The sequence below is a fragment of the Coregonus clupeaformis genome, chromosome 10 (genome assembly GCF_020615455.1).
Source record: "Coregonus clupeaformis isolate EN_2021a chromosome 10, ASM2061545v1, whole genome shotgun sequence".
Classification (NCBI taxonomy): domain Eukaryota; kingdom Metazoa; phylum Chordata; class Actinopteri; order Salmoniformes; family Salmonidae; genus Coregonus; species Coregonus clupeaformis.
Window position 1 is genome coordinate 8236724 of NC_059201.1, and position 19498 is coordinate 8256221.

General features: G+C 47.4%; 1 protein-coding gene across 9 annotated transcripts in view; it reads right to left on the reverse strand.

The window, feature by feature from the left end:
- The window catches only part of LOC121574913 (neuron navigator 1-like), a 108810-nt gene that overhangs the window by 744 nt on the left and 88568 nt on the right, over positions 1-19498 (reverse strand). For 8 of the 9 annotated variants that reach the window (XM_041887597.2, XM_041887596.2, XM_041887595.2 and 5 more), the window contains 12 exons: positions 17872-18101; positions 15249-15411; positions 14908-15070; positions 14262-14359; positions 14039-14134; positions 12240-12408; positions 1963-2198; positions 1504-1658; positions 1315-1386; positions 914-1110; positions 433-551; positions 5-214 (listed from right to left, as the gene is read on the reverse strand). In XM_041887597.2, coding sequence (XP_041743531.1) covers positions 5-214; positions 433-551; positions 914-1110; positions 1315-1386; positions 1504-1658; positions 1963-2198; positions 12240-12408; positions 14039-14134; positions 14262-14359; positions 14908-15070; positions 15249-15411; positions 17872-18101 — 1908 coding nt within the window. The remainder of the gene's footprint in view (positions 1-4; positions 215-432; positions 552-913; positions 1111-1314; positions 1387-1503; positions 1659-1962; positions 2199-12239; positions 12409-14038; positions 14135-14261; positions 14360-14907; positions 15071-15248; positions 15412-17871; positions 18102-19498) is intronic. The other variant, XM_041887593.2, reaches the window with a different exon arrangement.

A 19498-nucleotide genomic window follows, 5' to 3' on the forward strand; every position in this document is an offset into this window, starting at 1 on the left:
TCACCAGTGGGTCCAGGGTGTCCATGGAGCTGGGTGGGGTCTCCTTATTAAGAGGCCTGGCTGAGGCCTCGCTGGGCTGGCCGGGGCCTCCAGAGGTCATGCTGGGGGGAGGCAGGTGGAACAGCTTGGCCTGGTCCTGTTGGGCTGAGGGCCAGGGTAGGGTGCCCCTCACCCACTCCACTGGGTCCTCCCACACTGCCTTCTGACCATGCACCTGTGGCACAAAGCCACAACACCGTCATACACTGACCCAACCACTGTCCTATCCACTTTTTTTCAGGACAAACCTGTAATTCATCTAGGGTGGTCCCAGATCTGGTTATGCCGTTACGCTAAATGCTTGACGTGGCAATGACAATAGGAATTGGCGATACAGCACAGATCTGGGACCAGGCTATAATTGATCTACCGGGATAATAAAACATGTCTGACCTTAATGCCATCCTTGGCTCCTTCCTGCAGGTAGGGGATAATGGAGAGGTTCCACAGGTCAATGAACCAGGAGCGGAACTCCTCCACAGTCACAGGACAGGACAGGAAGAAGCACGGGCCTAGAGAGAGGTAGAGAGAAGAGAGACAGACAGAGAGAGAGACCGAGAGAGAGACAGCGAGAGAGACCCAGAGACAGAGACAGAGACACAGAGACAGAGACACAGAGACAGAGACACAGGAAATAAAGAGAGAATAAATCATATTAAAGATATCTTTCAATGACCACATCCAATCAAACACACAGTCTGTGACCATAGACTACAAACAGGTCACCAATATCTAACTAACTTTAGGTATTATTTATTTTGGATAGTATGTAGATTTAGATCTGTAGACCATCCACAGGGGACTATCCAAATAAAGTGTGATCTAACTTTACATTCCTGTATTATTTCTCCCTTAAAACAGAATGTTTTCCTACCGATGAGGAAGTCGGAGGTGCTGTGTTTCTCCAGGAAGGTGTGCAGGTGGTACCACAGCTTGGGCACCCAGTCCAGCACCCTGAGGAGGTCCTCGTTGGCCAGGCTCCTCTCGTCCTCCGCCTCCATCAACTTCCTATGCAGGTAACGCACCAGGAAGCCATTGGCTGGCTCCACGTTATTGGAGAAGGTAACCATCCTGGGGGTCAGGGGAGGGTCAAAGGTCAGGACATGCTGTACATATCCTAAAGCACATTATCTAATGTACCTATATATTAGACGGCCAATATCCTAATTTAAATATGCATCAAAGCATAGATTAATGGCAGGGATATAGCCTTCAAAGAGGTGGTTTAAGGCTGGGTCAGAACAAAAATAAAACATGATTTGTCTCTTCAATTACCTGAAGCTGAGGTGCAGGCCGTGGTTTGGGGTCATCTTCACTGGCTGGTTGGTAGTTCCAATGACGTAAGGACTGAAATAGACAGAATCATCAGTTCAGACTAGAAACAATCCTTTACTAGAAATGTCGCTATAGATGTTTGATAAAAGGTTCCATTTCAGCTTCTGTTCAGTGTGTTAGTCCGCTCACCATTTGTGGTATTTGCAGGTGAGGGCCCCATTGACAAGGTCACTGATGGAAGTGGCATCATGTATATCATCCAGGATGACCACCAATGGGATTTCAGCGGTGCTGGTTTCCCGATCGATCTGATTGGCCAGGTTGGACAGGTAGAGTTGGAGATCCTGTTGAGAGGGAGGAGAGGGAGAGAAGTCATGCTATAGATGTATGGTGTTAAATCACAAACCCCATGACAGATGACTGCTTTCTCTTGGTCCTGAGCTGTAAGGTGTACATGCTTTTGTGCCTGTCCAGCACTAACACATCTGATGATTAGTGATAGCCTAAATTATTAGTTTATAATGAGCTGGGTCAGGTCTATTACTAGTACTGGGCTGAAACAAAACCCTGCACATCCTATAGCTCCTCTGTAAAACTAGGAGTGAGGAACCGTGTTGCCGTATGTATGGCACATGGTCCTGTCCCCACCTTGCATGACTGGCGGTGCATGTTGAAGGTGACCACGATACCGTCAGTGAGGTCTCGGCCACTGCGCTCCACCAGGTACTCTGCCAGGTGGGAGGTGAGGTAGGTCTTGCCGGTGCCGCTGGGCCCAGACAGGATGAGGCGGCGGTGCTTTAGCAGCAGGCTGATGTAGTGCTGGCTCATGGGCTTGGGGATGAGCGTCTCAAACACCAGGCTGTCCACACACTTCTCCTTCAGACCTGCAGGACGCAGACGTCAACAATTAAAAGTTTAATGTTCTGAAGCTTTATTGTCTGTTTAGTGTAAACACACAGTATTAAATACAGCTCTGGAAAAAATTAAGAGACCACTGCAAATTTTTCTTAAATCAGCATCTCTACATGTATGACAGCCATTCCATTCCAGTGTCTGTTGAATTCCAACACAGGCACACCTCATCTACTGAATTAGGTACTGATTAGGTGATCACCTGAAACAAATCTTATTTAACGAGGAAAAGTATAAAAACCACTGCTGTGGTCATCACTATCCTCTTGCAATAGGACCAGCTGGATGGTAAAAACAGTGCTAATTGTCACGATCGTCGTAGGAAGCAGACCAAGGCGCAGCGTGATAAGCGTACATTCTTTTAATGAGTACACACACGAACAAAACAATAAACGATACGTGAAGTCCTAGGGTTAAACACAAACCTTACGGATCAAGATCCCACAATACAAAAGTGCCAACAGGCTGCCTAAGTATGGTTCCCAATCAGAGACAACAAGAATCAGCTGCCTCTGATTGGGAACCACCCTGGCCAACATAGAAATACAACGATCTAGAACAGAAACCTAGAAAACGAATCATAGAAACTAACACCCTGGCTCAACATTAAAGAGTCCCCAGAGCCAGGGCGTGACAGTACCCCCCAAAGGCGCGAACTGCGACCGCGCCAACTAAACCCAACAGGGGAGGGGCCAGGTGGGCATTCCGCCTCGGAGGCGGATCCGGCTCCGGGCGTGACCACCACTCTCTCTCTCGCCCTCGTGTTCTGGCCCTGCTGGCCGGAGCTGGACTGAACACCGGTGGAGCGGATTGCTCTGGCTCCGGCGTGGAGCAGCTGACCGGTGCCGGACCAGGCACAGGGTGGAACAGGCACGGACCGTGCCGGACTGACGACACGCACCACTGGCTTGGGTGCGGGGAGCGGAACGGGCCGGACCGGGCTGACGATGCGCACCACTGGCTTGGTGCGGGGAGCAGGAACGGGCCGGACCGGGCTGACGACGCGCACCACTGGCTTGGTGCGGGGAGCAGAACGGGCCGAACCGGGCTGGCGACGCGCACCACTGGCTTGGTGCGGGGAGCAGGAACGGGCCGGGCCGGGCTGGCGACGCGCACCACAGGCTTGGTGCGAGGGCAGGAACGGGCCGGGCCGAGCACGCGCACCACAGGCTTGGTGCGGGGAGCAGGAACGGGCCGAACCGGGCTGGCGACGCGCACCACTGGCTTGGTGCGGGGGAGCAGGAACGGGCCGGACCGGGCTGACGACGCGCACCACTGGCTTGGTGCGGGGAGCAGGAACGGGCCGGGCCGGGCTGGCGACGCGCACCACAGGCTTGGTGCGAGGGGCAGGAACGGGCCGGGCCGGCGACGCGCACCACAGGCTTGGTGCGAGGGGCAGGAACAGGCCGGGCCGGGCTGGCGACGCACACCACAGGCTTGGTGCGAGGGGCAGGAACAGGCCGGGCCAGGCTGGCGACGCGCACCACAGGCTTGGTGCGAGGGGTAGGAACAGGCCGGACCGGGCTGGCGACGCGCACCACAGGCTTGGTGCGGGGAGCAGGAACAGGCCGGACCGGGCTGGCGACGCTCACAACAGGCTTGGTGCGAGGGACAGGAACAGGCCGGACCGTACCGGGAACACACACCACTGGCCTTGTGCGGGGATCAGGAACGGGCCGGACCGGACTGGTAACACACCCCAGTACCTCTCGCCGTGCCTCTACACTCTCCTTCCCCCTCATGACCAATGGCCCCCGTAACCTGGTGGCCTCCTCTCCTAGTCCATAAACTCGCCCTGTAGCTGCCTCCAGCAGCCCCGTCGTCCATGCCGTGTGCCCCCCCAAAAAAATTACTTGGGGTTGCCTCTCGCCTGTCCGACGACGGCACGGTTGGCGCCGAACCTCCTCTCTCGCCAGGGCCTTAACTTTTGCCCATGGCCCTCTGCCCGCGAACATGTCCTCCCAAGACCACCATTCGCCCACCTGGGACATCGCCAACTTCTCCAGTTCCTTACCCGGCGTTTGCTCCTGAACACGCTGCTTGGTCCTTCTTTGGTGGGATCTTCTGTCACGATCGTCATAAGAAGCGGAACAAGGCGCAGCGTGATAAGCGTACATTCTTTTATTTAGTACACACACGAACAAAACAATAAACGATACGTGAAGTCCTAGGGTTAAACACAAACCTTACGGATCAAGATCCCACAATACAAAAGTGCCAACAGGCTGCCTAAGTATGGTTCCTAATCAGAGACAACGAGAATCAGCTGCCTCTGATTGAGAACCACCCTGGCCAACATAGAAATACAACGATCTAGAACAGAAACCTAGAAAACTAAACATAGAAACTAACACCCTGGCTCAACATTAAAGAGTCCCCAGAGCCAGGGCGTGACACTAATAGTACATCAAAAGTAATATTAATCAAAAAATATCTATTGACCATGCCAAAAGAGTTGAAAAGGAAAGTTTTGAGTGAGGAAAAGAAGGGTTCAATTCTGGTTTTACTGGCAGAGGGATAAAGTGAGCGTCAGGTTGCTTCCATCCTTAACATTTCAATGAAGGCGGTTCATAAGAACAAGTTCAAGCAGCAGACATTGGGGACAACAAAGCTACAGACCGGCAGAGGGCAAAAACTACTCTCTACTGACCGGGATGACCGCCAACTCATTCGAATGTTACTCAACAACCGTAGGATGACATCAAGTGACCTACAAAAATAATGGCAAACGGCAGCTGGGGTGAAGTGCACGGCGAGGACGGTTCGAAACAAGCTCCTAGGGGCAGGGCTGAAGTCGTGCAAAGCTAGAAAAAAGCCCTTCATCAATGAGAAGCAAAGAAGAGCCAGGCTGAGGTTTGCAAAAGACCATAAGGATTGGACCGTAGAGGACTGGAGTAAGGTCATCTTCTCTGATGAGTCCAATTTTCAGCTTTGCCCAACACCTGGTCGTCTAATGGTTAGACGGAGACCTGGAGAGGCCTAGAAGCCACAGTGTCTCGCACCCACTGTGAAATTTGGTGGAGGATCGGTGATGATCTGGGGGTGCTTCAGCAAGGCTGGAATCAGGCAGATGTGTCTTTGTGAAGGACCCATGAATCAAGCCATGTACAAGGTTGTCCTGGAAGAAAACTTGCTTCCTTTTGCTCTGACATTGTTCCCCAACTCTGAGGATTGGTTTTTCCAGCAGGACAATGCGCCATGCCACACGACCAGGTCAATCAAGGTGTGGATGGAGGACCACCAGATCAAGACCCTGTCATGGCCAGCCCAATCTCCAGACCTGAACCCCATTGAAAACTTCTGGAATGTGATCAAGAGGAAGATGGATGGTCACAAGCCTTCAAACAAAGCCGAGCTGCTTGAATTTTTGCGACCAGGAGTGGCATAAAGTCACCCAACATCAATGTGAAAGACTGGTGGAGAGCATGCCAAGACGCATGAAAGCTGTGATTGAAAATCAGGGTTATTCCACCAAATATTGATTTCTGAACTCTTCCTAAGTTAAAACATTAGAATTGTGTTGTTTAAAAATGAGCATGAACTTCTTTTCTTTGCATTATTCGAGGTCTGACAACACTGCATATTTTTTGTTATTTTGACCAGTTGTCATTTTCTGCAAATAATAGATAGTAAAACCAGAGAAACTGATAATTTTGCAGTGGTCTCTTAATTTTTCCAGAGCTGTATAACAAAAATGGACATTGGCATCCTAGCAAAATGAACAACGATTGGTTGGGTGTAGGGCATTCCAAACAGTCCTCCAGTCAGCTGCTCACAGAGACCTCACAGAGACCTACCGTAATTGCAGAGAAACACCAAAACTATCAAGCCATTTCTCCTAACATTGTGAGAATACACTAAACCAGAGGTTTAATGTTTGTAGTTAAAACAAGGAGTCCATCCATGTGCATGAAAATGTTCTGCTCAACGATTTACCGCATCACATGTCATGTCACCCTTCATAAACAACTAGGAGTGCAGAAATAATGTTCTGAAAATAACTCCCAGATCAGAAGCAAGTAGTCTGTGCTCCTCCTCCTCCTCCCCCTCCCTCATGCCTCCTCCTCCTCCTCCCCATGCCTCCTCCTCCTCCTCCTCTTCCTCCTCCCCAATGCCTCAGCCCCTCCCCAATGCCACCCTCCCCTCCCCCATGCCTTCCTCCCTCCCGCCTTGTCCTCCTCCCTCCCTCCCTCCCGCCTTCTCCTCCTCCTCCCTCCCGCCTTCTCCTCCTCCTCCCACATGCATTCTCCTCCCCCATGCCTCCTCCCCCTCCATCATGCCACCTCCCCCTCCCCCATGCCTCCTTCCCCTCCCTCCCACCTTCTCCTCCTCCCTCCCTCCCGCATTCTCCTCCTCCCTCCCGCCTTCTCCTTCTCCTCCCGTCTCCCTCTCTCGTCCTCCTTCTCCCGTCTCCCTCTCTCGTCCTCCTTCCCCCTCCCTCCCTCCCTCCCTCCCGCCTTCTCCTCCTCCCTCCCTCTCTCCTCCCTCATGCCTTCTCCTCCTGCTCCCTCATGCCTTCTCCTCCTCCTCCCTCATGACTTCTCCTCCTCTTCCCTCATGCCTTCTCCTCCTCCTCCCTCATGCCTTCTCCTCCTCCTCCCTCATGCCTTCTCCTCCTCCTCCCTCATGCCTTCTCCTCCTCCTCCCTCCCGTCTTCTCCTTCTCCTCCCTCATGCCTTCTCCTCCTCCTCCCTCCCGCCTTCTCCTCCTCCCTCCCTCTCTCCTCCCTCATGCCTCCTCCTCCCTCCCTCCTGCCTTCCCCTCCCTCCCGTCTTCCCCTCCCTCCCTCCCGCCTTCTCCTCCCTCCCGCCTTCCCCTCCCTCCCTCCCTCCCTCCCGCCTTCCCCTCCCTCCCTCCCTCCCTCCCGCCTTCTCCTCCTCCCTCCCTCCCGCCTTCTCCTCCTCCCTCCCTCCCGTCTTCTACTCCTCCCTCCCTCCCACCTTCTCCTCCTCCTCCCTCCCGCCTTCCCCTCCCTCCCTCCTGCCTTCTTCTCCTCCTCCCTCCCGCCTTCTCCTCCTCCTCCCCCCGCCTTCTCCTCCTCCCTCCCTCTCTCGTCCCTCATGCCTTCTCCTCCCCCCTCCTCCCTCCCTCCCTCCCTCCCTCCCGCCTTCCCCTCCCTCCCTCCCTCCCTCCCGCCTTCTCCTCCTCCTCCCTCCCGCCTTCTCCTCCTCCCTCCCTCCCCGTCTTCTCCTCCTCCCACCCTCCCGCCTTCTCCTCCTCCCTCCCTCCCGCCTTCTCCTCCTCCCTCCCTCTCTCCTCCCACATGCCTTCTCCTCCTCCTCCCTCATGCCTTCTCCTCCTCCTCCCTCATGCCTTCTCCTCCTCCTCCCTCATGCCTTCTCCTCCTCCTCCCTCATGCCTTCTCCTCCTCCTCCCTCATGCCTTCTCCTCCTCCTCCCTCATGCCTTCTCCTTCTCTTCCCTCATGCCTTCTCCTCCTCTTCCCTCATGCCTTCTCCTCCTCTTCCCTCATGCCTTCTCCTCCTCCTCCCTCATGCCTTCTCCTCCTCCTCCCTCATGCCTTCTCCTCCTCTTCCCTCATGCCTTCTCCTCCTCCTCCCTCATGCCTTCTCCTTCTCCTCCCTCATGCTTTCTCCTCCTCCTCCCTCATGCCTTCTCCTCCTCCTCCCTCATGCCTTCTCCTCCTCCTCCCTCATGCCTTCTCCTTTTCCTCCCTCATGCCTTCTCCTCCTCTTCCCTCATGCCTTCTCCTTCTCCTCCCTCATGCCTTCTCCTCCTCTTCCCTCATGCCTTCTCCTCCTCCTCCCTCATGCCTTCTCCTCCTCCTCCCTCATGCCTTCTGCCTTTTCCTCCTCCCTCATGCCTTCTACCCCTCCCTCATGTCTCCCCCTCCTCCATGTCTTCTCTCCCTCCCTCATTCATTCTCCTCCCTCATTCCTTCTCTCCCTCCTCCATGCCTCCACCCTACAGTGTGACATACCACCCCACATTCATAGGGTGTGTGTGTGTGCGTGTGTGTGTTTGTGTGTCTGAGGCCTGGGCCAGCTGGGTCGGAATGCCTGAGCTGCCTGACACACAAGCTGCAGCGGGGTGTTTCTCTGAACCCCTCCTATCCCACCCTTCCCTACTGCATTCCTTCCTAGCCAGGAGGAACAGACTGCCTACCCCTGCACCTCTACAGTGGTTTAAAAATCACTAATGGGCTCTAACTGATACATATAGATTACAGTGGGATGGATCTATGTACATCACTGTTCAAAATGCGCTCCAAGAAAACTAAATCGGTCCAAGAAAACTAATCGGTCCAAGAAAATCTAATAGCCAAATGCCTGTCTGAGCTTATGTTTTCCTCTGGGTCTCCTGGGGGATGGATGGAAGCCACACATTCTCTTATGTCAATAATAAGGTCATCTGAAACATAGCGATAAGGGAGAGGTAGTCAGGCTGAGCCCCCGACGCTACAGGGTACCAGGGTTCAGAGACAGGGGGAGATAGACTTGACGCGATAACGAGGCAACATCCATTCCACTTGATATTTAACATGACATGTTAGTATTAAACATGACAAGCAGTCCACATGTCTGGATAGTGTAAGATCCCTGGCCACAAATCATGATATATCTTAATAAAACATTCCTTTTATCATTTTTCAGTGTGGAATGTTGTGGATACTATTTGGTTCCTGAAACAAAGGGCATGCTTTGAACGTGGAATGGGAAACTTCCAAACATAACAGGAGATCTGAAGAGAGTGGACAGACATTCCAGAGCGGAGTAAAGGAGGTGGATGTTCATGAGACCAGCCAGACGGACTCAGAGCCTAAAACATGTGTTGAAATGACCTTTTGGGTGTACATTAAGTCTGTTGACTGTTTGCTGACCCCAAATGGATCTAACACAAGCTAGACACAAGCTGCTATTTATTTGCCCTTTACAAACAATCGTTGCTCAAAGGAACACACACAAAAAAAACTAACTTCTACTGTGATAATCAGCTAATAGTACGTAAACAAATACAAGTATTTTGATCGCCACATTAAATAGAAAGAGTGATAAAAGTCACCCTTTTCTTACATACAAATCCATAAATAACGTTATATTCCCAGAAAAATTACCATTGGTAAATCGATATGAAGTTAATCACTTTTTGACAGCCTTTGACAGTTTTAGAATTAGTTGCTTATTAGCCTGCACACTGCGTATACCAAACATTAGGAACACCTTCCTAATATTGAGTTGCACCCAAATTTGCCCTCAGAACAGCCTCAATTCATCAGGGCATGGACTCTACAAGGTGTCGAAAGCGTTCCATAAGGATGCTGGCCCATGTTGACTCTAATGCTTCCCACAGTTGTGTGAAGTTGGCTGGATGTCCTTTGGGTGGTGAACCATTCTTGAAACGCACGGGAAACTATTGAGCGTGAAAAACCCAGCAGCGTTGCAGTTCTTGACACACTGAAACCGGTGCGACTGGCACCTACTACCATACCCTATTCAAAGGCACTTAAATATTTTGTTTTGCCCATTCACCCTCTGAATGGCACAAATACACAATCCATGTCTCATTTGTCTCAAGGCTTAAAAATTATTATTTAACCTGTCTCCTCCCCTTCATCTACACTGATTGAAGTGGATTTAACAAGTGACATCAATAAAGGATCATAGCTTTCACCTGGATTCACCTGGTCAGTCTATGTCATGGAAAGAGCGGATGTTCCTAATGTTTTGTACACTCAGTGTATAATCGATGTGTGCCCGATGCTGCCCCTTATCTCTGATTCTCTGCTGGGCGCACAATATCAAGTGTACCTATAGGCTATTTAGTGTGGTCTCAAATGTTCAATAGCCTATAAGCTACAGAGTGCATGCTCGGAGAAGCACAGAGCAAAGTTATATTTCTAAGGTAGCTGCTGGGATTGTGTAAATAAAACTAGGCTGCATTACACACTGCAATGGATATTGCAACTAATTTAATAAATAAAAACAATAGGTTTCTTGATGTATTTATCAGAGTAATTGACCTCACAATAAGCCAGATTCGACTAACTTACATTGTGGTGATGAAATTTGAAGTAGCAGCCGCGGCACAATCAATCAGAAACGGACAGCTCACGGTGCTGAAATTAGACAAATTCGAGTAGACATAATTCATTTAAACCGTCTTCATTTTAATTAGACTTACAAGAGGGCTTTGTGTTGCAGCCTATGTCTTCCTATTTAAGAAATAAGAGGTAGGCCTACTTTTTTTGACAGATGAAATTAGGCTACAGGCTGCTATATCCATAGATTTGTCAGTCAATTCTTCCACCTACCATGCACTCTTTAAATAGCCTACCTCCATGTCAGTGAAGGGCTGTTAAGTTATAACAAGGACTCGAATTGAGGGGGTATGAGAGGGTATATGCCATAGGCCTACCTTTTATCAAAGAAAATGGCAAAAAGCACAGGCCTACCCCTTGTTAGCTTAAGATTTTGAAGAAAATAACACAGCTTTGATTATATAAAGTGATCTAAAACAGCACTTTGGTCTGCAATGATTTATGCTAGAAACAAGCGGTAAAATACCTGGGAAAGATGTGACTCCGATGCATATGGACTATCATTGTTTTGTTTCTTTGACATTCAGAAAAAATTGACTTTGCTTGGGAAGTAATCAAATTCTGTCAGTATCAATTGACTAAGCTATTGACTTTCTGTACTGTAGATATTTAAACCCAGACAGCTTTTAGGGAAATACTTTGAACCTTCTCTTGTTGGGTTGAGACACGGAAGAAGAGTAGCAGTTAAAGCTTAAATTTTTCTGCGTCAGTAGGCCTACTCTGTCTGGGGTGGAAAGGTAGGCCTGACTTTGGAAAGTACCATGCTCAGATTCCTAATGACTTCTCAGATTTAATTATTTGCAAACAGGGACAGTTTCATTGCAAACAAGACACACTGATTTGGCATTGGAGAAATATGATAAGGTGAACACATAGGCCTATCTCTCTGTCCCTTCTTAGCCTGTAATTTCAGTCATTTGTGTGGTATTAAAAAAGATTCTGCTAATATGTAGAATTACTTAGAAATGCATGAAATGTTTATAAAAGGCAATTTTTTCTCGGACCTGCAAATACAATGATAGATTCATGCAATGCATTTAGAATTAATGAGATCTTTCCACCCCTCCTCTTGTCCACAGTGGTCTGTGAACCCACAACCTTCTGGCCCGCAGCCATGTGCGCTATCAAAATTCCTGCGTTGGCATGTAATGCTTACAGGATGAAGAACAGTTTCTAAAACTTCATATCTAAGGCTCTGGTCTGTCCATGAGGTTCTCTGCTATCCACTGTATATTTTAATTATTATTTTGCGTATAGGGGAGGGTCACTTTTTTTTTTTTTTTTCGCGGGTTCAGGGAGGGTTTAGGTAAAATATATTTTTGATGACAGAAGGACCATCCATTTTCATTTTAGAGAGGTCCAATTTTCTTCATGTTACCCTTATTACAAATAATTACTACCGCAAAGATGGCTGCCAGTCCACCCAGCGTCGAATGTCAACTTAACTGGTCATTTCTATTCTATTATCTATATTTCTATGATTTCAATAGGTTTCTATTATCTATATTTCTATGATTTCAATAGGTTTCCTATGGAGCATTGACAGTAGAATTTAAAACAACAGATATTCCCATTCAAGTCAACCTTCTCTGTGGACCTCCAACCATCTTTGTGCTACCATTTGAAAGTTGAAATCTCAATTTTTTTGTACATTTATCAGTCAAAACATGACACCCACCCTGTATTCAAGAGCATGTTGTGTCTCAACCGATGGCGGGAACAACACAAAAACCTCAGATGATATTTAATAAAAATATATATTTAAAACATTTATTATAAAACAGTTTGACAACCCTGTTTGTAAGCTTTTAAATTATATCAATCTCAACTGTTGGATGTCTCATGGTATGGTTGGGTATGCAAAATAGGTAAACTTTGAGCACTTCTACAATGGTGATTGAATTTAAACGGATTTAGCCCATTATTCATAATTGTACCATTATGATCCTGGTTACCTTTGAGTGTAACAGTGATGCCGCTGGGCCCCTTGGATACACAGTGTGAGGGTTGGCTCTCTGGCAGCTCCCCTCCCAGCACCCTCCTGATGTGGTTCATACCATAGCTGTAGATAGAGTCTGTAAACAGGCCCAAGCTGGAGGTGGGGTCCACCTTGGCTATGTACACCTAGGGGGAAGAGAGAGAGAGAGAGAGAGAGAGAGAGAGAGAGAGAGAGAGAGAGAGAGAGAGAGAGAGAGAGAAGAGGAGAGAGGGAGAGGGAGAGGGAGAGGGAGAGGGAGAGGGAGAGGGAGAGGGGAACATTAGCGGTGGAGGGGAACATTAGCAGTGGAGGGGAACATTAGCGGTGGAGGGGAACATTAGCGGTGGAGGGGAACATTAGCAGTGGAGGGGAACATTAGCGGTGGAGGGAAACATTAGCGGTGGAGGGGAACATTAGCGGTGGAGGGGAACATTAGCGGTCGAGGGGAACATTAGCGGTGGAGGGGAACATTAGCGGTGGAGGGGAACATTAGCGGTGGAGGGGAGCATTAGCGGTGGAGGGGAACATTAGCGGTGGAGGAGAACATTAGCGGTGGAGGGGAACATTAGCGGTGGAGGAGAACATTAGCGGTGGAGGGGAACATTAGCGGTGGAGGAGAACATTAGCGGTGGAGGGGAACATTAGCGGTGGAGGGGAAGCATTAGCGGTGGAGGGGAACATTAGCGGTGGAGGAGAACATTAGCGGTGGAGGGGAACATTAGCGGTGGAGGGGATCATTAGCGGTGGAGGGGAACATTAGCGGTGGAGGGGAACATTAGCGGTGGAGGGGAACATAAGCGGTGGAGGGGAACATTAGAGATGGAGGGGAACATTAGCGGTGGAGGGGAACATTAGCGGTGGAGGAGAACATTAGCGGTGGAGGGGAACATTAGCGGTGGAGGAGAACATTAGCGGTGGAGGGGAACATTAGCGGTGGAGGGGAGCATTAGCGGTGGAGGGGAACATTAGCGGTGGAGGAGAACATTAGCGGTGGAGGGGAACATTAGCGGTGGAGGAGAACATTAGCGGTGGAGGAGAACATTAGCGGTGGAGGAGAACATTAGCGGTGGAGGGGAACATTAGCGGTGGAGGAGAACATTAGCGGTGGAGGGGAACATTAGCGGTGGAGGAGAACATTAGCGGTGGAGGGGAACATTAGCGGTGGAGGGGAGCATTAGCGGTGGAGGGGAACATTAGCGGTGGAGGAGAACATTAGCGGTGGAGGGGAACATTAGCGGTGGAGGAGAACATTAGCGGTGGAGGAGAACATTAGCGGTGGAGGGGATCATTAGCGGTGGAGGGGAACATTAGCGGTGGAGGGGAACATTAGCGGTGGAGGGGAACATAAGCGGTGGAGGGGAACATTAGAGATGGAGGGGAACATTAGCGGTGGAGGGGAACATTAGCGGTGGAGGGGAACATAAGCGGTGGAGGGGAACATTAGAGATGGAGGGGAACATTAGCGGTGGAGGGGAACATTAGCAGTGGAGGGGAACATTAGCGGTGGAGGGGAACATTAGCGGTGGAGGGGAACATTAGCGGTGGAGGGGAACATTAGCGGTGGAGGGGAAAGCAGACTGAGAACTTACAGATACAGCATAAGATGTGAAGCTTAAGTACAGAAAAGTGCATCTGTATTTATGTGTGTACAGTTTGTTAACATTATGATCCTACACAGAACCCCACACATTTTTAGGGTACATTTACATCAACAATGTATCCACTTGTGAAGGAAGAGCAGGGTTTTTCTCAGTCAAGGTGTCTGTTGAGACTCACCTTAAAAGCCTGGCCGACGGCCAAATCCAACATAGGCCAGTCCATTCTGCTGTTAACCCTCACAGTACCGATGAAGAAGTCCTGCTGTTTCACCTCCTGTTGAACAAGGACATGCAGAAGTACTGGATAGGTTAAAAGGTTCACCATCACTCTTATTATAGAGCTCTACTGAACGGAATAAGTCTCCCACATACATCATGAATTTTAATAAAAAAAGACTCACATCTTTGAAGACGCGCAGGTTGGCCACATGAACCACCACTCTGACACGTGTGTCGTCCCTGTGAGAGGGGAGACTGACTGCTTCTGTCTGGAACAGGTCTGTTCAGAGAGAAGGGGGCAGAGAGAGAGAGAGAGAGAGAGAGAGAGAGAGAGAGAGAGAGAGAGAGAGAGAGAGAGAGAGAGAGAGAGAGAGAGAGAGAGAGAGAGAGAGAGAGAGAGAGAGAGAGAGAGAGAGAGAGAGAGAGAGAGAGAGAGAGAGAGAGAGAGAGAGAGAGAGAGAAAGGTATGGAATGACACAGGGTCAAGCAATAATCTAATGGGTGTCCTACATGCTTGTCATGAATTCCTTTAACATGTCAAACACATAAACGTGGGTACACATTGTCCTTGTGTTAAAATGAGGTCAAGTGAGATCACTATTGGTTGTGAATAGGCTCCTGGGTGGTTGTTGGGTTGTTTTGTAACAACTGTTAGAAGGTTTCATACACACACTTTAAGGAGGGTTATTTAGCTGACGTGTTTTGTGATAATTATCTCTAGTTTCAGATTTTAAAATTAAAACTAATTAATGGAAGTGATTCAGTCCTAGACTTGCTCAGTGATGACTGTGTTCCTCTAGTTACTGCATCACTGATGCCAGGGCTCACCAGGGGCGCTGCCCTCTCCCAGACTCATGCTTAAATTCTTGGTCAGAGATTGGCGTGGTGAGGCGCTGCCCAGTGATGCCAGGCTGGAGGACTGGGAGGTGGAGGTGGAGGGACCGCCTGTCTTCAACTGGTCATTCTCTGCCTTCAGGTTCTCCACTGTCATCTGCAGGCAGGAACACACAGTGTAGCATTAGGGTGATACTAACACAGCTACCTACTTAGTGAGGGGAGTCCTGTAGGGGCCTAGTGGGGTCAGGTTCAGGGGCCAAACCATATCTACGTTACAGTAGATATCATTAGTTAACACAAAAACACACATGCAGGCACACACACACACACACCTGCATATTGTTCATGGCCTCCTGCAGCTGCTCCAGCTGGTGGGCAGAGCTAAGGGCTTCCAGGCGAATGTCTGTCAGCTTCCTCTCCTTCTCCCAGAGGGCCGAGCGCAGCGTAGACACAACCTTCTCATCCTCCGGGGGCTCCTTGCCTCCTTCACACAGCCTGAGGGAGAAAAACACACGTTGCGAAGACTGAACAGAGGCATCATGTCCATTGAAACTGAGGTGGAAAGTACATAATCAATTCCCTTAAACTGATAGAGATAAATAAGAGACACATACATGAAAACAGAGCAAGATACTGACACATGTAAATAGAGCTAGATACTGACACATGAAAATAGAGATAGATACTGATACATGAAAATAGAGATAGATACTGACACATGAAAATAGAGATAGATACTGATACATGAAAATAGAGATAGATACTGATACATGAAAATAGAGAGATACTGACACATGAAAATAGAGATAGATACTGATACATGAAAATAGAGATAGATACTGATACATGAAAATAGAGATAGATACTGATACATGAAAATAGAGATAGATACTGATACATGAAAATAGAGATAGATAATGATACATGAAAACAGAGCTAGATACTGACACATGAAAATAGAGATAGTTACTGATACATGAAAATAGAGATAGATACTGATACATGAAAATAGAGATAGATACTGATCCATGAAAATAGAGATAGATACTGATACATGAAAATAGAGATAGATACTGATACATGAAAATAGAGATAGATACTGATACATGTAAATAGAGCTAGATACTGACACATGAAAATAGAGATAGATAATGATACATGAAAATAGACATAGATACTGATACATGAAAATAGAGATAGATACTGATACATGTAAATAGAGCTAGATACTGATACATGTAAATAGAGATATATACTGATACGTTAAACTAGAGATAGATACTGATACATTAAAATAGAGATAGATACTGATACATTAAACTAGAGATAGATACTGATACATTAAACTAGAGATAAATACTGATACATTAAACTAGAGATAGATGCTGATACATGAAATAGAGATAGATACTTATACATTAAACTATAAATAGATACTGATATATTAAACTAGAGATAGATGCTGATACATGAAATAGAGATAGATACTGATACATTAAACTAGAGATAGATACTGATACATTAAACTAGAGATAAATACTGATACATTAAACTGGAGATAGATGCTGATACATGAAATAGAGATAGATACTGATACATTAAACTATAGATAGATACTGATACATTAAACTAGAGATAGATGCTGATACATGAAATAGAGATAGATACTGATACATTAAACTATAGATAGATACTGATACGTTAAACTAGAGATAGATACTGATACGTTAAACTAGAGATAGATACTGATACATGAAATAGAGATAGATACTGATACATTAAACTAGAGATAGATACTGATACATTAAACTAGAGATAAATACTGATACATTAAACTAGAGATATATGCTGATACATAAAATAGAGATAGATACTGATACATTAAACTATAGATAGATACTGATACATTAAACGAGAGATAGATGCTGATACATGAAATAGAGATAGATACTGATACGTTAAACTATAGATAGATACTGATACATTAAACTAGAGATAAATACTGATACATTAAACTAGAGATAAATACTGATACATTAAACTAGAGATAGATACTGATACATTAAAATTGAGATAAATACTGATACATTAAACTAGAGATAGATACTGATACATTAAAACAGAGATAGATACTGATACATTAAAACAGAGATAGATACTGAAACATTAAAATATAGATAGATACTAGGGGTGTAACAATTCGTTTTAACAACGATTCGATTTGTATCACGATTCGTGGTTGTCGATACGATTCAAGGACGATATTGGTTCATTTAGAACGATACGATCCGAAACGATTCAGTGACTTGAAATCGATTCAGTAACCTTTTAGCCAAAAATTCAACCAGTGTGACTGAAATAAATACCTGGATACTGGACAGTGCAGGTGAAGTTTCCTAGATTCCTGTTTCTTGTAAGGACCGCAATGGTGGCTTGATAATTTCTCGCTCGTCGGCTTCTCCTCTGTCGTCCGCCATGCTATGTTTTGTTGTCTTTGCGCCTTTGCGCTGCTGCTGGCGCGGGGCGATGACGTCACGGATAGGCAGACTGAATCGAGTAATGTTTAAAGCCTTTATCATTAAAAGTGCTAAGAAAAAACATCCATATAAAGTCTGACGTGCTTAAATCCAATGGGTTATTTCCTAGTATCGATACAATCGATTTATTACATTTTAAAACTATGTTAGATTGATATATGTTGTCCAAAAGGCCAACTCGCCGAGCACAGATCGATGTAGTTGGATCATAGGAATATAAATCGATACATCGATGTAGTAGATGGATCGTTACACCCCTAATAGATACTGATACATTAAAATAGAGCTAGATACTGATACATGAAATTCATACATACCATTTGGTGCCCCTCAACGTTTCAAATATGTATTTTATGGAATCAAAACATGGTTCAGACTAGAGAGGCACCAAGGGGGATCAGGATGTGTGAGGCCTTACCCAGAGGAGGATGCAGAGACAGAGGACCTCATCATGGAGGGAGGGTTGTACCCATCCCCGTCCCGGTTCCTGTCCCGGTCCCCGTCCCCACCCCTGTCCCCGTGGTGGATGGTGATCTTAGGAGAGGAGGGTGCAGAGGAATCTGGAGTGGCAATCTCCTCAATGTCAGCGTACGATGCAGAGAGCTTGGAACCCTTCTTACTGAAAGCCTTGTTGAAGGAACTTCTCAGCTGTACACAGAAATACATAGATAACAGAGAGAACAAGTGAGGATCCCCTTCTGGAACAGAATGAAAGTTCTAAGAGTGATGGAGCGCCCAGAGAGAACCACAGTGAACACTTCCTTAGTCTGACCCCTGTAACCATCCTGTACTCGTTGACGCGTATCAAATGGCACCCTATTCCCTGCATAGTGCACTAAAGTAGGGCACCATATAGGGAATAGGGTGCCATTTGAGACACACCCCCATGCTTCATTAAAATCACAGCAGGGGAACTGTGGGGGGGATCTTGGAGGGCTGGTGGCCTGGCGGTTGGGAGCTTGGGCCGGTGGCTGATAGGTCGCTTGTTCGGGTCCCCGTTTTTGACCTTGTGGGAGATCTGTCGACTTGCCCTTGAGCAGGGCGTTGACCCTGGTTGCTTCTGTGGGTCGCTCTGGATGGGAGTCTGTTAGATTACTAATGTGATGTAGATGTTGAGTGGCTTCACTGCAAGTAGATTGTATGTTTTAATATTCAAAATAATAATAATAACAATAATAATCACAGCAGGGGTCTTTTTCTTTTCTTGGAAGTAACTACTTGCATCAGATTGTTGAGACTTGAATATAACTAGTAGGGAAAAAAATTGCCCTCAAAATCCCCAAATCCCACCACCCATATACTGGTGTCGTCCTCTTTTTATTATTTATTTAACCAGGCAAGTCAGTTAAGAACAAATTCTTATTCACAATGACGGCCTACACCGGCCAAACCCGGACGACACTGGGCCAATTGTGCGCCGCCCTATGGGACTCCCAATCACGGCCGGTTGTGATACAGCCTGGAATCGAACCAGGGGGTCTGTAGTGACGCCTCAAGCACTGAGATGCAGAGCCTTAGACCGCTGCGCCACTCGGGAGCCCAAGCTCTTTGCTGAGGTGAAGCAGGACAATGTGAGAACCCAAGGCTATTCTGGCCGAGTGTCACAACAATAGTCATGGGATGCAATACACACAACATGGAAATAACCTAGCAGTTTAGTTTGTAGGGAAACAGAGCGCATAGAAATGAGCATCCGGCGATGAGACAGAGGTGTTCATTAGACTTTGTAAGTAATGTCCAATGAGGGAGAAGGATTAGAGAAGAGCACTGTCCAATGGTAGGGAAGGATTAGAGAAGAGCACTGTCCAATGGTGGGGAAGGATTAGAGAAGAGCACTGTCCAATGGTGGGAAGAGCAGATGGAAATTGCATTGATGAGCCTTGAGCGCTGCACAGACTTACAGATTTTAGTTGCTGCAAGAATAATGACCAAATGAGGAGCAAGGCTTTTGTGTTTATGTTGGGTTTGTTGACAGTAAAACCCTATATGAGGAATTATCCACATTTCTTAAGTGTCTGTACTGTCTGTAAAGTAAAAAGTAAGTG